The sequence below is a fragment of the Penicillium waksmanii genome, assembly GCF_028829765.1.
Source record: "Penicillium waksmanii strain IBT 27052 chromosome Unknown utg000005l:1.0-5232799.0:1.0-5237142.0, whole genome shotgun sequence".
Classification (NCBI taxonomy): domain Eukaryota; kingdom Fungi; phylum Ascomycota; class Eurotiomycetes; order Eurotiales; family Aspergillaceae; genus Penicillium; species Penicillium waksmanii.
In genome coordinates, this window is record NW_026643252.1 from 2,678,962 (window position 1) to 2,704,953 (window position 25,992).

A 25,992-nucleotide genomic window follows, 5' to 3' on the forward strand; every position below is an offset into this window, starting at 1 on the left:
AGTTGTTTAGTGATCGGAGAATAAAGGTAGAGTTTAAACTTAATGTTCTGCAGGCTACAAGATACCAGGATACCATAAACTACTACTAGTAACTATGGTTATGCTATTATACAATTATACTATGTAGCACGTGTCAGCCCTAAGCCCTAACCAGATCGGGTGGTTGCCCTGGTGTTTGTTGTTTGGGCTCCGCAGATCGCGCAACAACTCCACTTGTCACTGGGCAGCGATGCTGGCCAACTTTATCTCTTTAAGGCTCATACCCATATCTCTACCTGGGCTGATCCTGACGTCGCATTTAACCCTGGATTGCTGGATCGGATTGCATTGTTCGCTTCCTGGGGACCTCAATGCCATTCCATTCCACCTGGATCTTATAGCCGCTCTATCACCATCATGTACAAACATACCAAGCCCATCGGCCAACGCAAGGTCTCCCCGCCTGGTCCTTCCTACATGTCTAGCGATCAAGTTGGTGAGTGACTCATTCCTGCGATCCCGCGATCGCTTCAACCGCTTCCCCCTCGGCATTCCCTACAGAAAAAGAAATCAGACGGAAAGACCGCTCGTCGCAGGAACCTAGCTAAATGTCACCTTTTAACAGCAAACTATCTCAAAGATCTGAGAACAAATCGACCTGCACGTCCCACTGGATCTCGACCCCTCCCTGGGAAAGCTGCCGCGTCAACAGTTGATCTTCAAGATGACCTCCCACCCCGTGCATCATCCGCCTTTTCCATGCATCGACAGAACAGTCCCCCGGAAGGGGAACCCCGCGCCGGCAGCGCCTTGTCACATCGTCGCACGACCTCCCACATCACCGAGAGTGGCCCAGTTGGGCGCCCCCTCGCCCAGGAGCCCCAATCGGCAACAGTCAGACAGCACGTATTTCCATCCCAGATCTTATCGCGACCAGTTGCCGCATCGCCCGTTCCTTCATACCGGGAGAGCGGCCACCGCCGCCATGAGAAGGAGGAAGCGCGTGACCTCCGTGATGCGCTGCAGGATATGAACGTTCAAGATGATGATGTCCGTGTTCACCAAAATGCCCAGGACGAGGCCACGGAACTCGTATGGATGCACCAGAACCCTGGCCAGGCTTTCAAGAATCCATATGCCCCTTACCAGAACCCCGATGCCGGCTCGCAGGGTTCTATTCGAAGCAAATTCAGAAGAAGCTCCAGTAGCTTGACCAACAAATTCCGCCACTCCGTTGGATCTAGCGGCTCTTCTAGCAACCCTTCCAGTCCAGAATTGGCCGATGCTACCCTCGACAAAACCGCCCGTAGACGGTCATCTCTTAGCGCGAGCCAGAAGAAGAATCGCAGGGTCAATTTCGCGCTCCCCGGGGAAGAGCCATCCAGAGTTGATGAACCCAGTGGTATTCCTCGTCCTCGACAAGTCAGTGGTGATTCTTCCAAGGGTGTTTTCAAGAATCCCGACGACCACATATATGAGGAGCCCATCGACCCAGCCAAGGAGGCCCCCGAGCCTTCTCCTGACTTCACCAGATCTGACTCCTCTGCCTTGCGTAATAAGCCTCGCAATGCTCTGCCGCGTCTCAACAAACCTCTTCCCTGGCTTCGAGATCGCAAAACTGGGCAAGGCTCGGTGCGAGATAGAATCTCCCAGTTTGACATTCATAAGAACCCGCCGACCCAATCCCGAAATGCAAGCTATATGGAGAATGACCCTCTACCCGCGACCCAGCCTCGGAATTCGACCTATATGAAGAACGACCCTCTACCCCCGACCCCTCCCAGCTCCCGCGAAGAAGAGGTTCCCACCAAAGACGGCAAGGAAATCCGTAGTGACGATATTCGTGCAGCAACGAGCAAGAGACTAAAAGATCGAAGCGAGAATCTTCCTATGCCTTCAGCTGTCAGCGATCGCATTGGCCGGCCAATTGTTAGCTTTAACCCGAAGTGGCAATCGAGTGACCAGCCCAAGCGTGTCCAGCAAAGCCCAGTAGCCCGCGATTCAGCACCCTCGGCACCTCCAATCCCCACCATCCAGGTGGCTCCAAGCATCGAGGTCACGCCTACCGTTGAGGTCACGCCTAGCATTGAGGTCTCCCAAGCTTCCTCAATACCAGTGATCAATGTGCCTGATATCCAAGAACCCACTATTTCGGAAATGAGCGAGCCATCTCAACACAATCATACTAAGCCTACCCGGCCGAGACAACAGCAGCCTGCAGCTGGCCAGAATCGCCAGGTGCCGCCCGTAAGACAAGCATCGCAGCCCCAAAACAACTGGCGTACTCAATACTCTCGATCCGGTGTCCCGACGGCTAGTTGTGAGTCATGCTCTCTTTCGATCTCTGGTAAGATCGTGACGGCTGGAGGGTCCCGATTTCATCCGGAGTGCTTTATCTGCTTCCACTGCCACACTGCTCTTGAATGTGTTGCTTTCTACGAGGAACCACTTGCTAGTCGCGCTGAAAGACTCGAGGCCAACCCGGACGAATCACCTGTTCCTCACTTTTACTGCCATCTGGATTTCCACGAATTTTTTAGCCCGCGCTGCAAGAGTTGCAAGACGCCCATTGAGGGAGAAGTGGTCGTTGCCTGTGGTGCGGAATGGCATGTCGGTCACTTCTTCTGCGCCGAGTGTGGTGATGTAAATTCTATCTATCATTTCCTTTACCCTTGATATACCAGTATTCTGACGATCTTTACAGCCTTTTGACTCGAAGACTCCCTTCGTGGAGAAAGACGGCTTTGCCTGGTGTCTCAAATGCCATGGTCGCCGCACGGCCTCTCGTTGTCTGGGCTGCAAGCAGCACGTTCTAGACGACGTTGTCATCACTGCTATTGGCGGGCAATGGCACGAGCAATGCTTTGCTTGCCATGAATGTGGTAATGGATTTGGGGCTGATGGCCGCTTTTTCGTCCGTGAAGGCGAGCCTAGGCGTACAGCCAAGGGTCGCATCATTGGTGGGCCCGTACAACTCGCCATCTGTGAAAGATGCGAGGGTTTACGCCTGAAATCACATGGGATGTGTTGAGACATTCTCTGCACCTCCCAGATCTAGTATCTGTTTAAATGCCCCTTTGATGAATTTATTGCGTGATGACTTATTGACCTTTCTTTCGGATTATGATCGCAACGTGGCGCATTCATTTCTCTTCCATACTTGTGTTACTTTTGAGAGATTTTGTCTGAAATTATATTTTTTTTCAATTGGGTTTCGGTCTCAGCAAGCGCCAGATTGTTTAGCGTTAGTGTTTTTTTTTTTTTTTGCAAATGCATACGATAGAGAGTTCGGTTAGACGCTTATACACCGGGAATCTTTTTTCTTTGCAGAGGACAAATATAAACTTTTCAGAAAAGAAAATACGCTCGCTCCTTTGCAGATCATGTAGACCACTCAGGATCAGCCTTACGTCGGAACACGGCGACATACTTATTGCCATTGTGGCGTGAGACCTTCTTCGACTCTTCAGTCTCAACGCTCATCACATGCACACATGGATCAGCGGCCAATTCCTCATCTGTAAGACGCTCCCAGAGGTCCTTGACACCACCTCTGGCCTTTTCTTCTTCAGACTGGTATTCGAAATGCCGGAGAACCCAGTGGTGATACTCCTCCACATCGGTGATGGTGTACATCAGACCACCGGGCCGAAGAGCATATGCATATTCGGCATTCAGGGACTCCGAGATAATGCGTGCCTTGTGCTTGCGAGCCTTGAAATGCGGGTCTGGGAAGCAGACGAAGATCTTGGAGAGCTGGTGCTGGTCGAAGAAGTTGGGGAGAAACTTCATCGTGTTCGCGCGGATGCCGCTGATATTCTCATAGTTTCCTGGAACAACGGCCGTCGTGTTGCCGACTTCGTCTTCGATAGCGGGTTGCTCGGCGGTGTTATTTGAGTCTTGCGGTGTGGCTCCGGTTCCCGCGATAGCGTCGTTCTTGAGCTTTTGCTGTTGCATGCGTAGGGCGTGGATGCGTGATGTGACGTATTCGAGGACTGATATGCGAATTTCCATGCCTGGGTGGGAATTAGCTTATTCATATGCGAAGTATTCCGATGGGAAGAGCTCGCTCAATCCAATCTCCGGGGACCATCAACGTACCAACCATCAATGTCTCCGGCAAAAGAGGTGCCAACCCAACCAACAATCCGCCAAATCCACACCCAATATCCACCACCTCGACGTCCTTCAACAGCTTGCGCGCACCACCGAGGGTTGTCTTTGATGTATCTGGATCCAGGAAGGCGGGGTAATGTGAGGACCAATCCATATGCGCCGGGCTGATAGGACTTTTCACGAATAAGTTAGCTCAACATACATCGAAAGCCTGAAGAAAGAAGCTCTGCGCAAACACAATGGCCCTCAAGGGACCCTGCCAAGCGCTAGATTGGAGCTTAAATGTACACATACTAGTCAAGGTGGTGATCGGAGAAGGGATTCGCATGCGCGCGCTGCCGGAAGAACCTCTTCTGCGGCATCTTGATCTGGGCGACCTCGACATTGGGGGACTGGTGCGCTTCATATTGATTTTGGAGGTTGCGGCGATATTCCTCGCGCTTTTGGCGCTTAGAAGGTGGCGTGGCCATTATCGGGAATTGAGAGTAGTTGTGGTGATAGGTGAGGGTGAGGGTTGAAGAGTGACGGTGGAATATTTTAAGGCGCGGGTCTTTCCCTCTTCCCCCCACTCCAACACTCCAACAACTCCGCTCCTCCTCCACCTTCGCCCCGACTGGAGCTCTTTGCTTATCCACCACTTGCATCGCAGCGCATTGCACCTGATCTTTCTTTCTTTCTTTTCTTATTCCTTCGTTCTAATATTTCTCAACTTGAAGTTCACTGAAATCCACCACCATGACTACGACAACGACCACACCATTCCCCTTCCCTCCAACATATAATTTCCCGCCCTTCTTCACCCCGCAACCGAATAGCAACACCCGCCTCTCACAGCTGGAAAAATGGTCTTCGCTGATTCAAGCATGGTGCCGGCATCACCGCCAATATCGTCTTTCGCTAGTCGACGCTATTGATAGCCCGCTGTTCCACAACGTGCTCCTGCGCAAACGTCTTGATCTCGCCGCAGCCCGTGATGTGTTGGATTGGATGACGAAGAGCGAAGAGGAGGGCGGCGGCGGAAGGCGGGCTGAATGGCTAGATGCGAGTACCGGAGGCAATGCGGTTCCAAAATCGGTTGCTTATATTTGGTGGAGGAGACCGGAAGAGTGGGCAGATGTCGTTGCGGATTGGGTTGAAAACACTGGTCAGCGTGGGGCTGTTTTAACGGTCTATGAGTTGGTACAGGGCGAAGCGACAGTATCACAGGGTGAGATATTTCCCGGACTGCTGGTCGAGTTTGATTCGATCGTGGAATAGTGTTGACTGACTGCCTGTAGATTTTCATGGAATGGATAACGCTGTCATGATGAAGACTCTGAATATTCTTGTCAAACGGGGCAAGGTTCAGATCTTTGGCAATGAGGGCGAAGAAGGTGTAAAATTCTTCTAAAAAAAGCTTCTGAATACTTGTTCCTACGGATCGTGGCTATTCGTGACAGAAAGAAAACGCTCAGAGCCGGACTCCAATCATCCCGGCCATCAATACTATCTAACATGTACATGTCCTCGCCAGGTCGAACGTATCAATCGGTCGGTATCCTGGAAGATTTGGCGCTCCTTAGCTTTAATCATCTGCATCTTCGACCATGTCCTCGGTAACCTCATAGTCACCTGCCGCACGCAACTCCTGCGACATGGCCATATCGAGAAGCCAGTCCACGCGGACGATTCTGGCGGTCTTTTTGATATCACCCGCGACTTGACGGAACCGAGGCCAAAGACGAGCATGCTTTGGCTCAGTGGAACTGAGCAAGAACACCTCATGCTGCGCGCGGTCATCATCATCATCGTCATCAACGTCATTTTCCTCATCGTCACTCTCCTCGCGCCGAGAGTTGTTTGATAGGGCAAGTCGACCGCGGAAAAGCAAGCACTCTCCTCCATTTGCATCGACAATGGACTTGAATGCTTCAAAGCCACCGCGGATGTCTTCAACGCAATAGATGCGGTAGCCATGCAAGAGTTTGTTCTTATTGTTCTTGGCATTTCTCGCCGCCTTACTAAGGGAGATTTTGTACTTCTTCTCATTTTCCTTGTCCACAAGAGGGAAGTCGGCGGGGTCAAGAAGTTTGTCCTGCTGTAGACAGTTGGTAACAAACTCAGTGCTTGCAATCACTGGTGCATATGCAAGTGCATTCACAAACTTGGTTGTTCGTAGAATCGTAGGTGCTGCAAGATGTGTGCACCTGCGAGCATCTTGCACAAGCATGATGCCGAGTTCTCGAAGGTGACGCTATTGATGTGTGAGCATGTTTTATAAGGGCCATTCAAGTCTGTCGTAAAGTGTTTCCATACCCTGTCTGCATCTTCCTTTTTCTTATTTTTTTCCCCAACCCACTTTTGGTAACCTGTAATCATCAAGTGCATGCTGATAGGTGGTCGAGTTCTCTTTTGTCGCTTTGTATCTACAGTCTCCTCCTCGTCGCTCTCATCTTGTGGTTCTGCAGAGCGACGCTTCTTAGGGTTATGCGCCAGTTTAACCCGGTCCTCGTCAGACACTCGTCTACCTCCATAGACAACACCACCAACGCGTTTCCTCTCCTTTTCGTAGAGGGCAATATCGTCAGCATACCCATGTAGACGTGCTGTAGCTGCATCCTTGGACTTCCGGCTGCTGGTGGAGGAGGGCGTCTCATTCTCCTTGTTTTCAGGAATGAGACGCGATCGCGTTGGTGTTTGCAGCGCTCGTTTCTCAGTTGGTCCACGTGAAGCTTTCTTGACTGGTTGCGGGGTTCCTTGTGTGGTTTCGGATGAGTTATCCTCATCCTCATCTGGTGATTGTGTCGTGTTCTGGTCTTTAACCTGCATAGGCCGCGCCGGACCAGCACCATCCTCGGCATAGAAAACTTGTTTAAGAACAACAGGGTCCAGCATTTTCTGACCAACAATGTCGCTCAGATTCGTGCGTAAAGGGAAGTGGTTGTAGCGAGGGTCAGAAACTGGCTGTTCTTTCCATTTCGCATAGCTATCCTCCAACCACAAGTGATTGACAACCTGGAGCCCCCATTCTCGGGCCGCATTGCATTTTTCGCTGGTTCCGTGCGCAGTGATCAAATGCGTATTTTCCTGTCGTAGAGTCTTCGTACATTCTGCCCCTGACGCCGCAATCAGATTCTCAAGATAAATTCTTGCCTCGCCAACATAATTGGAAAGGCTAATCTTCAGCCCCTTAAATCCTGGAATCGGGTCGGGGGAGATTGGATAGTGCAAAGGTCGACTCAAAGGACGAGTATATGTATTGAATGTCATCAGGTAATAAAGCCAAGCAAGGTTACCGACGACTTTGTCCAAGCGAGATGCGAGTCGGTACACAATTCCTTTTCGGAACTTGCAGACGACCCAGTCTGCGTCCTCAACGTTGCTTGTCACAGTGGCACCACTCTGCTTGAGCACTGCCTCGATGGACTGTCGCAAATGGGACCCAATCTCGAGATCTTCTGAAAGCATGATCTGCTGCCCCTCAAACACCTTGAGTTGATTCGGAGTGCTCGTGGGGGTAGGCATGTCACGCGGCGCGGGGGCTGAGGCGCCTGCAACGTCCCTGTTTTCGTTCCATCGAATGGGGTCGTTGGGGCCTGCACGTAAAATCTCCGGATCTGGCAGCATATATGGCTTTTCGTCAATGCGCTGGCCAAGCTTCAAGCAATCATCGAACCTATCCAGGTCAGCGCAATTCCATTAACATGTAGCACCGAGGCGAAACTAACCAGTGGGGTAAAACGATTTTGGTGCGCATTGCTTTGGCTTTCACCAAGCGTGCTTTATCCGAATCTGCAGTCAAGTCAACCAAGTGAGTTACCATGGCGCTAAGCCTAGGGCTATATAAGCCGCCCTTGGCCAGCACTGCGCCGATAATTGCATCCTTGTCGCCCTCTGGGATGTCGCCGCAGGTTACAACCACATCATTTAAGAATAGCCGAGGATCGGGGCTGTAGTGGCGTGGGTTCACAAGCTTGCGTTTTGAAAGCGATGTATGGATCCAGGCCGGCTTGACGATTGGGATCAAGGCGTTGGAAAAGTAATCGTAAGATTGAAAGTTGATGGTGCTACAAACGATATGGGTGCATTCGATGACGTCTGTTTTCTCGGGACTGCTTTCGAAGATCGACGGTTCACCACTGTTTTCTTCGATAACCGCTGCAAGCTGAAAGAAGAGCGAGGTCAGTCTTGAAACACCACGCGCCCTGATGCGCAAAAAAGAAGAGAGAAATAAGGTACCTGTTCGGCTGTTTCACGGGAAATTTCGGGAGAGCACAAGATGAAAATACGGCACTGCTCAAAGAGCTTGGATCCTTCAATTGTCGCCATGGCGGTAAACCGGCGTGATCGCACTGGTTATGGTGATGAGGCAACTCTCTTAGAGCGGAGTGGAGGGGATCGGGCCAAACGCGAGGCGCGCGTGTTGACTGCGACGCCAGGTCACGTGGACACCAACATCTGGGGAAGGGTGTACAGCTGACGGGGATTGAAATATTCCAATATCCCATAATTACACTCTAGAATAAGTTGAGGGTTTCGAAGAGCTGGAAATCACTTGGTGTTGTCACTGCCGTGAAATTAAACTGGGCACAATGCGGTCCAGGTTACGAAGTGCTAACTAGTACTACAGTCATAGCACTGGATCTATGCCATTGGATAAATCTCCCTATCCACCGCATGTATTCTGCGGCCGAGTACAACCGGGCTCTTCCATCTGGCCTAGTGCGGGACCGCTTTGCAGGGCAACATGGTCAGGGCTTGGTTTCTAACACTCTCGTCGGCTTGAACCCTTATGCAGGACTGAGGCAAAGCTTTGAAATCGACTCTCCGCATCACTGCTTGCTGTAATCGTTAGATTACTTCAAAAAGAGCGATATGCGGATGTTGTTGACACTCGCTGTGATCCGGATTAGCGGTATCCGTCAGTTTAACGAGGCAGAGGATTGCACGAGGAGGATCGCAAGTACGATCCACTTTCTATTGCCGGATAGATCCGCGACATATGTATTGGACACCTCATCGCACCATTGAGGTAGATTTGCGCCGTTAATTTGATGGTTCGCTGCCAAGGGGGCGGGGAAATGGCATTGGCGATGTAATTTTCCGTGTCCAGCTTGAGCTGTGCATCGTGTTAGAACTCAGGAGTGCATCGATTAGAGCCATGCTGGGAAAATCGCTGACAACCCGGCTCGATTGACAACCTTTCAATGACATCTCATCGAACAAGTTTCGGCCTGCGGTGCTGTACAGTTTTGCAGGTGCTGCTGGCCCATGGGTTGAAAATTCCGGCAGATGGTATTTTATGGGCAGTTCTCAACGAGATGAACGTTATCGGCTGGTAATCTCATCTCGTGCGACTGCAAAAATCCGCTGGATTTGGTCGCATTGTGTCGCTTCTTGCCTTTCCCACTCGGCTGACCGCAATTGAATTTCGTCCGGATCGAATCCAGCTTCCATCCAGCCACCCAAATACAATTTCCAGCGGCCGGACTCCTTTTTGACATTCTTATTTCCCGCACGAGTGGTTCATTTGGTTCCGTGAGAGCGAGCTCGTCCTTGTTCGTGGAGTTCCATGGGTGGGGGTTTCTGTGGTAGGGTTTGATACAGCCAGATAAATTGATGCGAGGACCCGAGGGGTACTGCTTGCGAGAATGTTGTGTCAGTTGTAGATGTTGAGCTGACCCTTGGGTGATTTGTTTACCGTCAACTCTGCCGGCAGTTGACCAGTTGGAACATGTGGAGTACCGTTGGAGTACGGTTGGACACCAAAAGGGCCTCGGCTCATCCGCCCCGGTCGGCAACTAAGCTCCGTTTAATATTCCGGGGTTCTACTTCTACTCCTTCTAGTGTCCATGTCCATTTCTCCTCCACACTCCACCATGTCCTTTCCTTTCCGTATCGTTGAGCATGTTGTGCCTGGTCAGCATATTCGCGAATACCCCGCTGCTACAGCGAATAGCCAAGAGGAGCCCTTGAACTTGGCCGTGAAACAATACATCCCGCTCGACAACCCCAACCCGCAACCCGGCGATGTGACCATCCTAGCCGCCCATGCAAATGGCTTTCCCAAGGTATGACAACAATCAGACAGGGTGTCTGCCGCACTACGCAGGGCCAACTCAATCGCGCGCAAAAGACGAATCACTAATATTGATTAGGAACTGTATGAACCTCTCTGGGAGGAAATTCATGCTAGAGCCAAAGATGCCGGATTTCGCATTCGCAGTATCTGGATGGCCGACGTGGCTTGGGAAGGCGAGAGCAGCGTGCTAAACGAACATATTCTTGGCAATGATCGTATGTAACCTTTGACACCAGCTATCTCCTCAAACATCAATGATCAGCATACTCATAACTATCGACAGCGAGCTGGTTCGACCACCCTCGAGACCTTCTCCACCTCGTCAACGTCAAGCGAGCCGAGATGCCACGACCCATCATCGGCGTCGGTCACAGCTTCGGCGGTGCGCACCTGTCAGTACCCGGCGCTGCTGTAACCTCGCCCCTACCATTTTCCAAATTCTGACAATCGTCATATGTAGCACCCAGTTAAGCTTGATGCACCCCCGGCTGTTCCACTCCCTGGTACTACTTGACCCGGTAGTCCAGCGGCAGAGCACTCAGCTTGACGGACTCAGCCTGGAGGAAAACAAGCAAATCATCGCAAAGACCACCCAGCTCTCCACTTACCGGCGGGACCTCTGGCCGTCACGAAAGGCCGCAGAGGAGGGGTTCAAGCGCAGCCCATTCTACCAGACATGGGATCCCCGGGTCCTCGAACGCTGGGTTAAGTATGGCTTGCGCGATCTGCCCACCCTTCACCATCCCCTCGATGACAAGACCGTCACCGATAAGAACAATCTCCCCGTTACACTGCGCACTCCGTTCCATCATGAGGTCTTTACCTTCTCACGACCGAACTACAATCACATCCCGGGTAGCGGCAAGCCTGTGAATCGAGTGACACACCCGGACTTAGACCCGAATAACAAGCAATCGCACCCTTTCTACCGGCCCGAGCCGGTGCGCATCTTCTCGCAACTGCCGTTCCTTCGCCCGAGTGTGCTTTACATTTTCGGCGGCAAGTCTGACATGTGTCTACCATGGATGATGGCCGATAAGCTCGAACACACCGGTGTTGGCGTCGGCGGTAGCGGCGGTGTTGCTGCTGGGCGCGTGCGTGATGTCCTGCTTAAAGATAAGGGCCATTTGCTTGCCCAAGAGGCAGTTAATGAGTGTGCTGATGCTGCTGTCGCCTGGATGGCCCCTGAGCTCCGTCGCTGGAAGGATGAGGAAGAGAGTTTCTGGTCCGAGTGGAATAAGAAAAGCAAGCTGGAAAAGGTTTCTGTGGATGCGGAGTGGCTGAAACACGTTCCTGAACCAGCACGACGCCCTAAGAAGACCGTTGCCGCTAAGCCCGAGTCGAAGCTTTGAACGAGGAGGAGGCTTCGAGCAAGAACGCCTTGAGTAGGAGAGACATACCCTGTACATACAAAGCCGATCTGTTCATTTAGAACTTCTTTTAGATCACACTGCGAGCTCAGCATTAGAGAATAAGAAGGGGCCAAGATAATTGACTTATGAAAGGTCTACATTAATGGTACCTAGGTATATCACAACGTTGGGAAGAAATCCAGTCACACAAAGTTGATTCTTTCTACCTCAATTTGTATCATAGTAATGTGAATACAGATAACCAAGGAAGCGGGTCGAAGTCAGATCAAAGAGAGCAGCAACCACGAACCAAGAGTCCTACTCCCGTCTATAGCAACAATGCACCACGCGCCACATTTCCTCCTGCGCAGCTGGCGAGGTAATTCTAAGACCAGCGAGTTTTTCGTCACCAGGACGTAGGATATCAAACGAGCTCAAGGAAAAAAGCAAGCAGCCTTCAGCCAGGAATGGTTGGGGGGGGGGGGAATGGGGATAGAAGCCAGGGTCGAGAAACGATTGAGGGTAAAGATTCCACGCGCTTTTCCAATGGATCGTCAAATTTCATTTCAGCCTTTAGTAGCAACAGATCAAAGCTAACGGTATAATTCAACCGTGACTTTTTTGCGTTCAGGTGGACTTTTTAGCTTGAGCCACCCCGTTTTCGGATATCGGGGTGGTGCGAATCACTTCAGGGATGTGCCAGACCCGCGCCCAGCGCAGATGATATTCGTCTTGTTTGTTGTTAAGGCAATGTCGCAGCCAGATGCCCCAGACGATGTACATGTATGCACCGATACCGGTCATGATGTGCCTAAAAATGAGTTAATTAAATGAACTACAACGGAAGGAAAAGTTTAAAAGATGCCTGTACGTACCACCAACCATGTCCCTCCAAGAATATACCCCACGGTAAACCCACCAAGTGGCGCCACCGGCGGATCTGGGGACAGAACTCGTTGTCTAGGTTCCAAATGAAGAATCCACCCAGGAACATACTAAGTCCATAGCCAACCATGAGCCACATGGTCTTGAGAGTCTTCAAATCGCGCACGTTCTCGTAGTTCTGGTGTTCTTTCGAAGGGACCGGTAGGCCCTTCTTCTGGCGTTCTAGACGATCCTCCTCGCGCGAGTGGCGCCATTTCGGACGCAGGGTGGTCTCCATAGTGTGCATGCTGCGGAAAACAACGACGAAGGTGAGGAGCGCGTAGGCATTTTGGTGGAATACTGGGTCTTGGAGGTAGTGGTAGTAGAGGGTGATGAAGACGGCTAGACTGGTGAGGAATACGGCGAGGGATACGCGTAAAGCCACCGAGCGTCGGTAGGAAAAAGAAGCGTAGGCCATCAGACAGGTGGTGTAAATCATAGACAGCTCATCTACTAGCTGCATGGGATCTGCAAGCGAACTCAACGGTTAGATACCGATCTGCAGCTTGAAAGAAATCAAACTCCAACTTGGACGCGAACGATTGCGTGGCAGCATGGGGCTCTTCAAAGGACATACATTTGAGGGTAGAGTGGAAGAGGAAGCTTCCAGTGCCGACAACCAGATATCCCCATAGGGCGACCGAGAAGATCTGGTCATGTTGATTGCGGCGACAGCTGAGAAGGCCCTTAACACCTAGCCACATAAACAAGAGGTTTGTGAGAGTGTTGACGATCTCGGCAGAGTAGACAGTAACATAGTAGTCCTAATCGAGGGTTAGAACAGTGGACCGGGGACTCCGGTAGAAGATAGTAGGGTCAAGCTGCAAGCTGTCGCAGGCAGTAAACATGTTACATACCTCTTCACACCAGTTTAAAGTGGAAGTAACGGGACTCCAGAAGCCAGGCTTCGCCCGTGGATACGGGATATGAGGTAGAGGCCACGGCATCTTGAGAGGGCCTTTTACTTAAGGTGGTGACAAAACAGAAAAGACAGAAGAGCGTGGGCAAGTGGTCATCGACACATGACGTCGCATTCCACTGGCACTGGCTCAATTGCGCGCTGATTGGCGCCAGCCGCCCTCCGCGACTTGCCGGTTGCGGTGTACTTGGGACATTTGAGACATTCTGAGCGTGTTTGATTTGATTATTTACAGAGTAATTGATTACGGAGTACCAGGATCATAGTGGGTCAATACCTTACTACCCTACTCTACTGTATACTGTAGTCTGCAGTGGCTTTTCTTATCGATACCGAGGTCGAGCCGACACGATGACTTCACCCAACTTGACTTCCCCCATCAACGGTGATCAGCGGTCACCCCCAACTCTCAACTCTCAACACCGGTCTTGGACCCATCTAGGCCATTCCTGTCCTCCCTTGACATACCGCACCATCTACTCTTGGCTCCATCTATCTCAATCCCGATCCTCCTATCTAGGGTCCCTCTATTCTCCTCGCCGTATGCGGTGACTCGGAAAACTTGATTCATACGCCGTCGCAACTCCGACCCCGATACCAGTCAATCCGATCCGCAGTCACTTATAGCCCAGATATACCGTCTCCCACCAATTCACAACCGCTGGGGGCCCCCGCGGAAGCTGGCTTTGAAGCAATGTCGAATAACAGCGCCTTGGTGCCGCAGGTCAAGACCGGTACCTCCAAATGTACGCCCGCTGCATGCCCTTACCTCGCGCATACCTATGCAATAACCCCCCACGCTAATACCAAGCCTCAATCCTTAGCATCCAAGACCGTCTTTCATTTCGCCGCTGGTCTCTGCTCAGGCCTAACATCGTCCATCCTCCTCCAGCCCGCCGATCTCCTCAAAACGCGAGTCCAGCAATCCGGACACGGCGCCACCCTCCTCCCAACCCTCAAGACAATCCTCGCCTCTCCACATCCCATCCGCTCATTATGGCGCGGTACACTCCCCTCAGCCCTTCGCACGGGGTTCGGTTCGGCCCTATACTTCACCAGCCTTAACGCCCTACGCCAAACAGTCGCCCAAGAAAACACCCACACCGTCCTAGCCAACTCAACAACAACAAATTCCTCCTCCGCCCTCCCCAAACTCTCCAACTCCGCCAATCTCGTCACAGGAGCCATCGCTCGGGTCGCCGCTGGCTTCGTCATGATGCCTGTCACTGTACTCAAAGTGCGCTACGAATCCGACTACTACGCCTACCGCAGTCTCGTTGGCGCCGGCCGCGATATCGTACGCACAGAAGGTTTCCGCGGTCTCTTCGCGGGCTTCGGCGCAACGGCAGCCCGTGATGCCCCCTATGCCGGTCTCTACGTCCTCTTTTACGAACAACTGAAGCGACGACTAGCGAACATGGCTGCAAAAGACTCAAGTAGCAGCGACGGGCCGGCAACATCATCTTCTCCATCCATCAATTTCGTCTCCGGTGCAGCCGCGGCCGGGATTGCGACCGCCATCACGAACCCCTTCGATGCGGTCAAAACCCGTCTTCAGCTCATGCCTGCCAAATATGGAAACATGGTCCGCGCGGTGCGCATCATGATCCATGAAGATGGCATGCGCAGCCTTTTCGGTGGGCTAGGACTGCGCATCGGCCGGAAGGCGTTTAGCTCTGCTCTTGCGTGGACCGTATATGAGGAGCTCATCCTCCGTGCGGAGAAGCGATGGGCGGAAAAGCATGAGATGGGCTTGTAATTTTATATGGATTTGTTTTGTATCACTATTCGATATCTTGTATTAACAGCTCAAAGTCTCAACTCCAGCCTGCGATTTACTATACTTCTCGACTGCGCATATTGCATCTGGCGTTGATGTTTATGTGAAGAAAGGATTTTGTTCATGACTTTTTGCTTACGAACTGCATTTTGTTTGTTCATCCCTGGCTCATCAGACGTGGGGGGAGGGGAATGGCAATGTTGAGAATCTACTACAACGCATTGGCATGGAATATCCCAAAACATATGTGGGAAGATAGATGTTTGAATAAATAGAATGGAGCGGCGTATGGATGCGATTGACATGACACACAAAGAAAGTCAACAGAAACAGGCAAAAACAGGTCATCAACTCATATCTCGTTACTGTACCACAGTAGTGACTGCCAGTTTCAAGAATCCCAACTCAAAAGAGGAAAAAGAAAACGATAACAGATTCAAAAGCAGTTTGTCTGGGTCTCATAGGCAGCGTAAAACAAAGACGAACCGTAGCCAAAGCATAAACCTGGTTCTTGAAAGATAATGGAAAGATGAAAGTTGCATACTGGGCCAAGACACAGCCCAGTGGAAGGAGACACGATAGATGAGATTTAGACGAACATAAACTTCCGGCCGGGGCTCTTCTTCCTCACCAAATACATCTTGTCCTTTCTGCGGTCGTTGACCTTGAGTTCGGTCGTGGAGCTGGATGTCTCGGCAATGACCTTACCCTCGCGAATTCGGCGGGAGTGTGCAAAGAGTTCTTCCTGGAAGTCCTCGGTGACCCATTTCTTGATGATGATGTAGTTGGTGTCGCGCTGTAGTGGAGTGTTAATATTGGAGGAGGTGAGAGACGTTTGTATAGGGCTGCTGCTTACCTCGTCCCAGTCCCAAGGCAGGTTGTACGCCAACAAAGTTTCGGGGAGCAGGTGCTTGCGGTGAACCTAGTTGACATTAGGGTTAGCCAGGGTTCCAGTAGCTAGCGCATCGACAAGATCAATCCATCATACCTTGATCCATGTGGTTTTCGTCTCCTCGGTAATAGTCTTGTGCTCTTCGTGCTTCTTGTGTTCCTCGTACTTCTTGTGCTCCTTCTTCTCCTTGTTGAGCATCTTCTCAATTTCCTCCTCGCTATATCCGAACTCGTGACGAAGACGCTCACGGAATTCCTTATCCTTCTTCTCTTGCGCCTCTTTAGCCGCCTGCTTGGCTTTTTCCTGTTCGATCTTCCACTCCTCAACGGCAGCCTTCTTCATGGCGATCTCCTTGGCCCTCTTCTCTTGCAATGCGCGCTGTGCGCGAGCCTCTTCTTCAATAATCTCCTGCTTGAGCTTGTCACGCTCCTCACGCTCCTCCTTCTCGCGAGCCATCTCCTTCAGTTTCGACTCTTCCAACTTTTGCTTCAGCTCCTTGCGATCAGCAGCTTCCTTCTCCGCCTCCTCAAATCTCTTGAGACGCCACTCATGCTCGGCTTTACGGCGCTCCTCAGCGGTATGAGTTTCTTCCTCGAATTTCTTCAAGCGCCACTGGGCATCAGCCTTGCGACGCTCCTCTTCAAGACGAGTATCTTCTTCAAACTTCTTCAAGCGCCACTGAGCATTCGCCTTACGCTGTTCATCTTCATTGCGAGATTTGCGCTCCTGCCGCTCCAACTTGCGCAACCGGTCGCTAATCTCCTCCTCATACCACTCCTCCTCTTCACGGAGGTGGCGTAGTTCACGAGAATCACGCGGAGGCTCGACACGCTCGCGGTGCTTCTCCAGTTCCCGCTCCAGCCGCTCAATCTCCTGCTGCTGCTTGAAGAGCTCCATGTCCTGGCGGTTATCGTTGCGTTCAAGCAGGCGCTGCTCCATGAGGAGTTCGAGGTCCCGGTGTTGAGGTTGATAAGGGGATGCCTCGCGGGAGATTCCGCTCGCGGCGCGACGGCGGGATCGGTGCACGTCTTCTTCGATCTCGTCGACGTCGATCACCTTGGACTGCTTCATCTTGGGCTTGTTGGCGTTGCTGTTGTTTGTGCGCTGGGCTTGCTCATTCACGATCATGACGGAGGGCCCGACGTCGCGCTCTCGACGACGACCCCCACCTGTCGAGGCTGAGCGGTACACTCGTGTTGCTTGCGTCGTAGGTTGGAGGTAGGCGGCCGAGGCAACCTCCGGGCGGCGGTGGCGGGAGATAGAGCGTCGGCGGACGGAGGTGCGGCCTTTACGACCGCTGATGGAGACATCGGTCTCCGAGTAGTCGGTATCATCCTCCGATTCGAAAATAAATTGTGGTGGCATTTTGGGCAAGATGGATTGTTGAAGATGAGGGAGGGTGGCGGATTGTGTTGTTAATTGTCGGTCCTGATCTCAAGCGGTCCAAGCACAGCACCTGAGCACGAGGTGAGGTGAGGTGGGGGTTGAGAAGAGGTAAGAAGAATCAGTGTGGGAGAAACCACCCAAAATAAAATATAAATAAAAAATGAATGAGTAAAAACAGCTTAGGCAGGAAGAGCCAGAAAGGGCCAGGAAATACGAGTTGGCTATGGGGATCGGCGGGGGAAGAAGTTGAAGAGGGAAAGGAAAGGAGGGGCTGGAAGGGAAGGGAGAAGAAGTGCGAACTGACTGACGACGGTATTTATTCGGAGCGATGATTACGGACAGACTTTGACACCCAATCATTCTTAGGGTTAGATTTGATTTTTTATTCCTAGTTCAGCCTCATCAACTGTCAGATCGCAGTGCGAGAATCTTGGTGCATTCTTATGCTTCATACTCGTATGCCCCGCTTCTCCTTGCTTAAACGCTGACGCGAGTTGAGAGCCTCGTGGCTATCATCATTATGGTGCTACCGTAGGTAGTACGAGTATATACTCCTTCAGGATTCTTCCCCTCCATCTCACTCCCTCCCTTTTGAATCTAGATTGTAATTGCCTCTCAACCCCGAGTCCTTTGGCGCTTTTGCTTCCAAGGTTTCGGGCATAGAAATAACATCATCGCCTCCAGCCACCGCTGCAGGGCCGCAGGGGGCTCCACTCTTGGGCCCAGGTCGTCCTCCCAGCGGAGTACTGGAGACTGGGGCGTTACAGAATCTCTGCCAATTGTCCGCAGAACAGTCCTTCTTTTCGCGGATTTCCGTCAAGTCTTTCCCTCCCGGTTCCAGCCTTAGTGTGAGCGCCTCTTGGGACCAATCTGACTATGAACACCCCACCTTTTCTAGATGAGCTTCCATCTCGCACCAATAGGTGAACCGTGCTCAACTTTTTCAGTCCGAATTTCCAATCCTCTTGGGTACAAAGCAACAGGAATTGGCCTGCCCCTTAGGCTGACGTTGATGTTTGGAATGAAGTCGGGCAGGGAGAAAGGAACCAAGGGACGCCATCGGCTGTTCCCGTGGACGACCCAAGGCACGTGTGGGGGTGATCGTGACTGACCCCGTAGACTGAGTATTCTCCAGAATATTCCCGGCTACTTTGTACTCTGCTCTCAGCCATACTGCTCACTGGCATTCCTGGCAGCAACCACCGTACACCCGACCACATCAGCCCCCACAGCTGACCAGCGTTGGCCCCACGGCTCACCGTCCGGACTGATTGCCCTCCGCCACTCCATCAGGTACGGCTGCGACTGCACGAGCTGCGACACTCCACGCAGAGAGAGTACCTGCGTAGTATGATCGTTCACGCTCAACGCAAGCTGCAGCAGATCGCGCCGATCCTGATCCCACCGCACAATCCCATTCGGCATCAGAATCCGGCCCTCCGTGCAGGGCGCTTCGCGTGCTGCTTTGTCGAGCACGGCGGTCCCGAAATCGAGCGCTTCGCTGGCGTATACGATATGGAACTCGGATCCGCTGTTTGCGAGAATGACTAGTTCCGGGCGGTAGATGGAGCCACTGGGGTCAGAGTTGCTGCTGCCGCCGCCGCCGCAGATGCCGTCCAGATGTGTGCGTGGAAATCCGACCCAGAGAGATATGTCCGGGTCTGACTCGTGGACTTGGATAAAGTTGGTACCACCGCGCATTTCACCTCTGATTTCCGGATGGTCGTGGATCATTCCAGCAGGGAGTTCTTGCTTGAAAGTCCAATCACAGAGGCCGTGGCGGATATGGCAGCGCAGAATTCGGAGAGGCTGCAGGCTGTAGACGAAGTTTAGATGGCGACTGGGCTGGTGATATAGGGAAGATTCCGAGTGGAAGAAGGGCGCCCAGTTCTTCTCTTCGGCTCTTTGCACTTCACCCCGGATTGTCAAGGGGTTGGTGATATTCGTGAAAGGTCGATGCACCCACATCGCCCGGCGCCCGTCAACCTTTTCAGAGAGCATGCTGAAAACAATCACAGGCTCAGCGCCTGGTACCCCATCTTCAATGATCACTCGCGGGTCTTCAGGCCCGATGAATGCACCACCCTCGTTCCAAATAACGGGGATATCAAGCATGCGGGGGAAGGTAATAGGCTCCTCATCCCAGTCTAGTGTATAGTTGTCCAGGTGGTTCCACAGCGCGTCGAAGACACGCCCACGTAAGAAACTAATCGTTGGCTCGGCGAGGGTTCCCGAGGGATAGTAAATCACCCGAGTGACAACGAAGTAAACCTCATACTCCGAAAGCCAAACACCCGAACCAGCCAATTCAGCCCAGTTCTTCGCAACAAAATCTTCGAGAGGTAAACCCTGACTCTTCAGTGCAAGGTCGACTTGTGGGTAACCCGTTAAACTTTCCACTGCCTGCGTCAGATTATCCCGCAACAAGAGACTCGGCAACACGCCCATTGTGGCCGTATGCCGACGCTCGTCACAGCCCGCCGTCGATCTAGGCACCCCATCATTATGGAATCCCGGAACAGTCAATCTTTCGAAATCCGGTTTCGCCGCCAGGGCCTTCACGGCAGAGAGATACCGGTCCACGGATCCCGGTGTCACGACAGGGCCCTGGGCAGGTTAGCGGAGTGATCCAACGTCATTTTTCTTAAAAATACCAGGTGATCGCCGCCATACCTGAACAGGTGTGAGGTGCAGATACGTCCTCAGTAGGCAAAACGCCAGAATGACGCCAATGGCGCTGGCGAGGACATGGCGTATTGGCCGGGGTTTATGCCACATCTTCCAATTAGGGCTTTTCCTCAGTAGATACCATGTAGGGCTGGGCGGACCCTAGTACTTCCTGCGGTCTGGATTGGAGCAAGGGTATTCCTAGTATGCAATAGAACATGCAAAAGAGGACTAGAGATCTAGGCGATCCACTACTTAATATAAGAGATGTCTCCCATTTGCCTGGTATGTTCATCATGCCTGAATTGGTTAAAAGGACGCCCACAGTGCTGGTTCCTGTTCACCGCTTATGGAAGCTCTCTTGTGTAAGGAGAAGACATAAAATTTTTATTCGTTGACATTTCTGCATTCCTCGAACAGGCCTACACGCAGACGGTGGAATGTGTCAAAGCCCGCCTTCGGTGTGTGTGCATTCCACCCCATGCGGGTGGCTGGCCCCACCGGCTGTCAATTGTAGTATCGATGGCCAGATGTATTTGAACGAGTTGTAGAAATAAGGAAAATTCCATGAGGCCAATTATCCTGATCTCCTGGTTCATGAAGGACACATACAGGTTGTCAAAATCATGACTAATATTCTTTGTTTGTTCATTGTGCATACAATCAATTTCGAAAACTCCTGGGTATCCAAGTCGCCAGTCACACAGAGCATCCATCCAATCCGATGCCATCGAGAAAAATAATAAAACCTGAATCTGAATCTGAATCTGAAATCTGACGATTATCCCTTGACTCATCTTCCTCGGTCATACTTACCCAGGCCTTCGATTTTCTTTCTTCTCTTCTTAGCTTCATCGTCTCCAATCGGATCCCGGACTAGAATCCGTATCGAACACCAATCTCTGTAAAAAAAAGTCTTCTAGCCTGGTCCCATTTCACTTGTACTCAGATTCCCATATTGCATAAACATATCCTGCGCTGCGTGAAGACCCCGATAGCACTGCTTCTGGCTCTCTCTCTCTCTCTCTCTCTTAACCGACTTATACTCTGCCAGACTTGAGAATCTGCTCCAGGTTTTCCCGGCTGTTTTTGTGTGTGGTCTCGTGGTAGTGCAGCTTCTTCTCCAGGTTGGTGATTTCTGAGGATGCCTCGGAGCTCTCGCGAGTGAGGCGCTTGTTAACGGTATCGATGGGGACATTGACGAACCTAAAAAGCATATAATTAGCATTATCCAAAAAAAGAAAATCAAAGCAAGAGGATCAATAGCCCCGACAAATATATCTGCGGGGAAAGAACTGGCCGATATAATAGGAGGGAAAACATACATCTTGCCCACGCCTTCGTATACCCTCGTTTCCGAGGGCAATTCCGACAACTCTTTGGAGGTCAGCTGCAGCATGCGGATATCGCGTTGCTTGGCTGTCATTTGTGCTTTGGTGATACCCATCTGCTGTTGTGAAGCAAGGGCGCGCGTCTCGATTTCTTGCAGGAGCTACGGGCGCGTTTGTTAGCAGCTGGTTTGAATCGGGGGTTCACCCAACGGTGTGCGTGGCCATTGGGCTGGAGCTGAAGCTGGGCTCGGAATTACTCGTTGCTTACCTTCTGCAGGGCTTCATTGGGAATCGACATCTTGTTTGTTGGGAAGGAGGTTTGTTGGTAGGGGTTGGTCGTGATAGCTTTTGGGTTCGTGGAGGGGAAAGGTGCGGGGCAGGGTGCCGGAGGAGAGGGAGGGTTTTCGGAATGTATTTATGTTCCTGCCGGGGATATTTCGGGGCAAGAGGAATCGAAGTCGGATGAAATGTGATTGCAGTAACGAAAGGATCGAGAGAATCGAGCGTCGACGACGGCGTGCCAGTCTTGTCGTCGCTTTGGCGGGCATGGGCGGTGGGCCGGACTGAGGGCGGTGAGAGTCTACTATGGCTATGGGCCCGACTTAGGGCAAGGTACAGACGACGGCTGTCGCATTACAAGTTGATATGTTTTCTTACTGCGTCATATCATTGTGTTTGGCCTTTGCTGTTATCTGGGATATTGTGAGTTGTTTGAATTGTTCTTTTCCATTTGGAATTACTCAGCTATCCGGGCATTTTGACAAAATGCAATGTTTGACCTTGGCTAGTCATCACTTTGCGCCACTGGCTTGAAGAAACATTTATCATTTTACAAAGACTTCCAAAAGGCCGTGTGCTATTATTAGATACATCATAATATATCCCTGTGATAAACCTTAGAAAATATGAAGAGAACATAGGAACAAAGACGAAATTTGCTAGATAACAGTCTTTAACTGAATACAATCTAGTGCTCCACATTGGGTCAATCGTTCGATTCGTTTAAGTACAACTACCGGAGGCTCTTGATGAGCTTCTTGTTTGTAATGAATTGAAATTTCATAAATAGAAAAAAAAGGGATATCACAATTATCATAGTCAATGAACCTAAGCGATGGAATTGAGGCCTTCGTTGGCAATTCTTCATCACTCAGAAAGAGATTGAGAGAAAGCGAATCAGACAAGGGGAATAGAAAAAATGGGAACCACAAAACGAAAATAGGAAAGTATGAAGCAAACAAAAAATCAAAGCATCCAATTGTCCAGAACACCGAAGCACCTAAACTCCCAATCCCATTCGGGCTTTGTTTCACAAAGCTCACCGGCGTAACCAACATCTGAAAACAAGCGGTGCTCAGCCAGAAAGTGAGTGTCGGTCAGCCTCATTAGGTGTGCAATTCGGTAGATATGGATCTTTTTTCATGAGTCGTCTTCGATCATGGGTATCATTCTTCCGCTGGCATAATTTAGAAGCTTAGAGGAGCCGGGTTATCCATGTATTCCCATGACTCTCCGATGTAAGCCGCCGGGCTAGAGTGGCCAGAGGGCATCGAAGTGGAGATGTAACTGGCATCTTCAAAGCCGTAGATATTAGCCGGCGATATAGCGGCATGTTCATAGGTGCCTTGATGATTCTGATTGTACTGCAGCAGCAGCGGATCCATGTGCTCATTGTTGAGGTGGATCGGAGGAGGCTGAGAAGTTTGACAGAGATCGTCATGACTACCGCCAGGGATTCCATTAATTCCACTGGGCATATCCTGGAGTCCGTGAATATCATATTTCACGTCGCTGTCAAAGCTGGAGTCTTGTAGCATGCCGGGGTGGATAGTAGGCAAGCTGGCTGGGAGACTCTGCGAGGGAAAGCTCGTGTTCCAGCTAGGATGATAGCTTGATGTGAGGATTGGTGGGTGGTGGTGGTAACCATCAAATGGAGTTGAAGATCGGCTAGAGATCTCATAGCTCTGTGTGCGGCGATGCAAGTGGGGTGGTGCCAGTGAGAATTCAGGCTCAAGGTCATCCCAGTCAGAAGGACTACCCAGAGTACCAGCCACCGAGACAGAAGAACGAGGAGGAGTAAGTTCAATTTCTGTTCGTCGCGCCACTCCAGTGTCCTTTTTAGGCTGGAACTTGTATCCGGGGAAAGCGATTGCATGGTTTGATCGCTCAATGCGCGACCATTCGTTGAACTGGTCTTTGAAGTGTGCCGACTCCAGCCGCCAACTCGCACCTATAGCCCTGGAAATCTCTTGATGGTTTTCCATGCCCAAGTACTCCTTACAACGAGCTGTGTAGGCAGATCGATAGAGCATAAAGGCATTCATGGGGCGAGCAACTGCCTTGTTTCCGCTCAGCCCTCTCACTCTGGCCTCTTCGAGCCGAGTCGGTGTTGGTCGGTTCACGTGGGCCTCCATATCCCGGACTGGGACATTTGCGAAATTGGCGGTAATTTCGGACAGAGGCCCTGGAAGGGCGATCCTTGCCTTCGGTCCACTCGCAGTATTTCTGTGGCTACGGCCACGCTTCTCTTTTGGGGAGCGAATGGCTCTAGCTTTGCTTCTAGCTGAGCTTTTTCGAGAAGGTGACGGCGAGTATGGGGGTGATGCAGATTGAACCCTCATTGGAAGATCTGCCCCCATGATGTGTGGGGTATGAGCCTGGTTATTAGGCATTATTGGGATCTGTGGGTTCAATATTCATTAGTTTGACGAGATGCATCTCGGTAAGGGAAATAGCTTACCGGGTGTGAAGTAGGAATGTGCGAGTAATATTGCGGTGGAGAGCCATATAGCTAGTGGTCATTGTTAGATAGGATTCTATGAAAGATCTATGCAATATGGCAAAAGTTGGAACTCACCATCTGGGGTGGGGTGCTCGGGTCAAACTCTGCAGCCATCGGAAATTGCTCCATGCTGTTGTCAATCAGGCCGTATGTAGGTGGGTAGGTAGAGTGGAATTCTCCCTCTAATGAAGTAGGTGGAGAGGGAGGAAGGGCTGAACCTTCCAATTTTTGACTGGGCATGATGTGATGAGTGGGATGCGGAAGATAACAGGCCAGAAAGGAAAAGCAATGAGAATCTGATGAAGATATCCGCGAATGTGGTACTAGTAGTTGACCTGACCGATTCATAAAATAGCTCTCAAGCAGCAAATATGGAAAAACGACAGAAGGCTTCCAGAAAGAGGAAAGAAGGAGAAGAAGAGAGAAGGAAGATGGCGTTAATGTTGTCCAACGGTGACAGGCGGTCTCGCATCTAACGTGAAAGGAGACAACACGTTCTCAGACAAGCCGGGAAGGTGAAGGGCCAAGTGAGACAAGCAGGAGAGTCAGAGGCCAATAAAGAACGGGAGGTACCCGAGAAGGATGTTGGAAGGGAAGAACTAAGAAGAAAGTATACTTCGAGAGATGAGGTCCACCCGGGCGGGGCAGATGAATAAATAAGAAATTTCAGAATCTCTGCAATGGGGAAGAGGAAGATTAATTGAGAGGGAAGAGAGTGGAGAGAAGAACAGGCGAGGAGGGGTGTTTAATGGTTGCTGCGGCAGAGGCCCGTTGATGCTTGCAAACACCCGCCAGAGAGGCTGAAACGACGAAGTGAACCTGCATACAACACGATGGCGTGAATCTATTTCGTCTAGGCGTGTCCTAGCGCGGGTTCATGCAATTAGAATTCTTTTATTATAATTTTAATTTTGGAAAATATCATTATTTTTATCATTATTTGTCTCTATCAATTTTTTCCTCTTTATTATCCAGTTTCGCACTTGACCAAATCTGGTAGTGGCCCCCCCCTCCCCTCCTCCACTCCGGGGGGGAGTACACTGGAGAGCCCCGGAGAAGGAAGAAGGAGGGGGGGCGCACTTGTATCGTGTCCAGGTAACTTACTCTTAGCGTTTCTTTCAATCGAAAAATAACTATTCAGCCGTTTTTTACCATTGGTCTACTTTTTCCTTCTTTTTATTTGATTCGCCAGCCCATTGATCTTTTTATTTTATGCTTTGGGACTCTTTTCTTTATCTGGCATTTCCATTCTCCCCAATCAACATGGCTCAGCCCTTCCATAATATGACACCTGCGCTTTGTACTAATTATGGATAGAAGACAGAAGGCATTGCCTCAATTGTGGGGCTTTGGGGCACTCTATGAAGAGAGAAAAAAGAGCAAAAGGATAAAAAGAGAAAAAAGAGAAAAAGACAGAAAAAGAAAAGGAACAGAGAATTGTTGTAGAGCACAAAATCGATATTCTTGACTACTCTAACTTGGCCCATCTAGGTGAAATATTGGACTGGATGATAACGCCCGGTATGGAATGACCATGGGAGGGCTCTTTTTGTTTTGAAAAAGAAAAGAAAATCCAAGGCTCGTTCCACGGCTTCTGGGAATACCATAGGTCGGATGGAAATTCAAGAAGGGGATCGAACGACCGGGGGTATTGAACTTGGTGGATCATTCGGATACCTCCCCAGTCATACTGAGAAGACTAAACCTACAGTTCTGACAGGGGGATAACTAGGCGAGGATTGAGTCGTACGTACTTGGATGAGGAGGGGGATAATGGCGTCTACACTACCACAAAAAGCAATC

The 25,992-nt window shown here is 50.9% G+C and overlaps 11 protein-coding genes across 11 annotated transcripts; 4 read left to right on the forward strand and 7 right to left on the reverse strand.

Annotated features, from left to right (window-relative positions):
- Positions 1-396: 396 nt before the first annotated feature.
- Positions 397-3,010, forward strand: N7481_005897 (LIM domain protein; the record flags this gene model as incomplete). The annotated part of the gene is made up of 3 exons (XM_057265116.1): positions 397-475; positions 605-2,622; positions 2,684-3,010. The coding sequence occupies 3 exons, from the start codon at positions 397-399 to the stop codon at positions 3,008-3,010; spliced, it is 2,424 nt and encodes an 807-aa protein (XP_057122836.1).
- Positions 3,011-3,360: 350 nt separating this feature from the next.
- Positions 3,361-4,565, reverse strand: trm8 (tRNA (guanine46-N7)-methyltransferase; the record flags this gene model as incomplete). The annotated part of the gene is made up of 3 exons (XM_057265117.1): positions 3,361-3,995; positions 4,081-4,268; positions 4,390-4,565. 3 exons carry the CDS (start codon positions 4,563-4,565, stop codon positions 3,361-3,363), a joined length of 999 nt encoding a protein of 332 aa, XP_057122837.1.
- Positions 4,566-4,812: 247 nt separating this feature from the next.
- Positions 4,813-5,485, forward strand: N7481_005899 (ESCRT-II subunit protein VPS25; the record flags this gene model as incomplete). Its single annotated transcript, XM_057265118.1, has 2 exons — positions 4,813-5,302; positions 5,373-5,485. Coding segments are annotated over 2 exons (603 nt in total), but the record flags the coding sequence as incomplete, so codon positions are not given.
- Positions 5,486-5,659: 174 nt separating this feature from the next.
- On the reverse strand, positions 5,660-8,403 carry N7481_005900 (uncharacterized protein; the record flags this gene model as incomplete). The annotated part of the gene is made up of 4 exons (XM_057265119.1): positions 5,660-6,328; positions 6,391-7,750; positions 7,803-8,239; positions 8,314-8,403. The coding sequence occupies 4 exons, from the start codon at positions 8,401-8,403 to the stop codon at positions 5,660-5,662; spliced, it is 2,556 nt and encodes an 851-aa protein (XP_057122839.1).
- Positions 8,404-9,953: 1,550 nt separating this feature from the next.
- Positions 9,954-11,508, forward strand: N7481_005901 (putative toxin biosynthesis protein; the record flags this gene model as incomplete). Its single annotated transcript, XM_057265120.1, has 4 exons — positions 9,954-10,145; positions 10,233-10,371; positions 10,440-10,548; positions 10,617-11,508. The coding sequence occupies 4 exons, from the start codon at positions 9,954-9,956 to the stop codon at positions 11,506-11,508; spliced, it is 1,332 nt and encodes a 443-aa protein (XP_057122840.1).
- Positions 11,509-12,135: 627 nt separating this feature from the next.
- N7481_005902 (ceramidase) lies at positions 12,136-13,379 on the reverse strand (the record flags this gene model as incomplete). Its single annotated transcript, XM_057265121.1, has 4 exons — positions 12,136-12,319; positions 12,384-12,900; positions 13,010-13,196; positions 13,290-13,379. 4 exons carry the CDS (start codon positions 13,377-13,379, stop codon positions 12,136-12,138), a joined length of 978 nt encoding a protein of 325 aa, XP_057122841.1.
- Positions 13,380-14,045: 666 nt separating this feature from the next.
- On the forward strand, positions 14,046-15,110 carry N7481_005903 (putative mitochondrial carrier protein; the record flags this gene model as incomplete). Its single annotated transcript, XM_057265122.1, has 1 exon — positions 14,046-15,110. One exon carries the CDS (start codon positions 14,046-14,048, stop codon positions 15,108-15,110), a length of 1,065 nt encoding a protein of 354 aa, XP_057122842.1.
- Positions 15,111-15,720: 610 nt separating this feature from the next.
- N7481_005904 (uncharacterized protein) lies at positions 15,721-17,388 on the reverse strand (the record flags this gene model as incomplete). The annotated part of the gene is made up of 3 exons (XM_057265123.1): positions 15,721-15,927; positions 15,988-16,053; positions 16,120-17,388. 3 exons carry the CDS (start codon positions 17,386-17,388, stop codon positions 15,721-15,723), a joined length of 1,542 nt encoding a protein of 513 aa, XP_057122843.1.
- A 1,185-nt stretch (positions 17,389-18,573) lies between these two features.
- On the reverse strand, positions 18,574-19,857 carry N7481_005905 (glycosyltransferase family 91 protein; the record flags this gene model as incomplete). The annotated part of the gene is made up of 1 exon (XM_057265124.1): positions 18,574-19,857. One exon carries the CDS (start codon positions 19,855-19,857, stop codon positions 18,574-18,576), a length of 1,284 nt encoding a protein of 427 aa, XP_057122844.1.
- A 1,259-nt stretch (positions 19,858-21,116) lies between these two features.
- On the reverse strand, positions 21,117-21,705 carry N7481_005906 (putative prefoldin subunit 1; the record flags this gene model as incomplete). Its single annotated transcript, XM_057265125.1, has 3 exons — positions 21,117-21,282; positions 21,402-21,568; positions 21,676-21,705. 3 exons carry the CDS (start codon positions 21,703-21,705, stop codon positions 21,117-21,119), a joined length of 363 nt encoding a protein of 120 aa, XP_057122845.1.
- Positions 21,706-22,873: 1,168 nt separating this feature from the next.
- N7481_005907 (HMG-box domain-containing protein) lies at positions 22,874-24,429 on the reverse strand (the record flags this gene model as incomplete). The annotated part of the gene is made up of 3 exons (XM_057265126.1): positions 22,874-24,088; positions 24,148-24,198; positions 24,265-24,429. The coding sequence occupies 3 exons, from the start codon at positions 24,427-24,429 to the stop codon at positions 22,874-22,876; spliced, it is 1,431 nt and encodes a 476-aa protein (XP_057122846.1).
- Between the last annotated feature and the right edge of the window lie 1,563 nt (positions 24,430-25,992).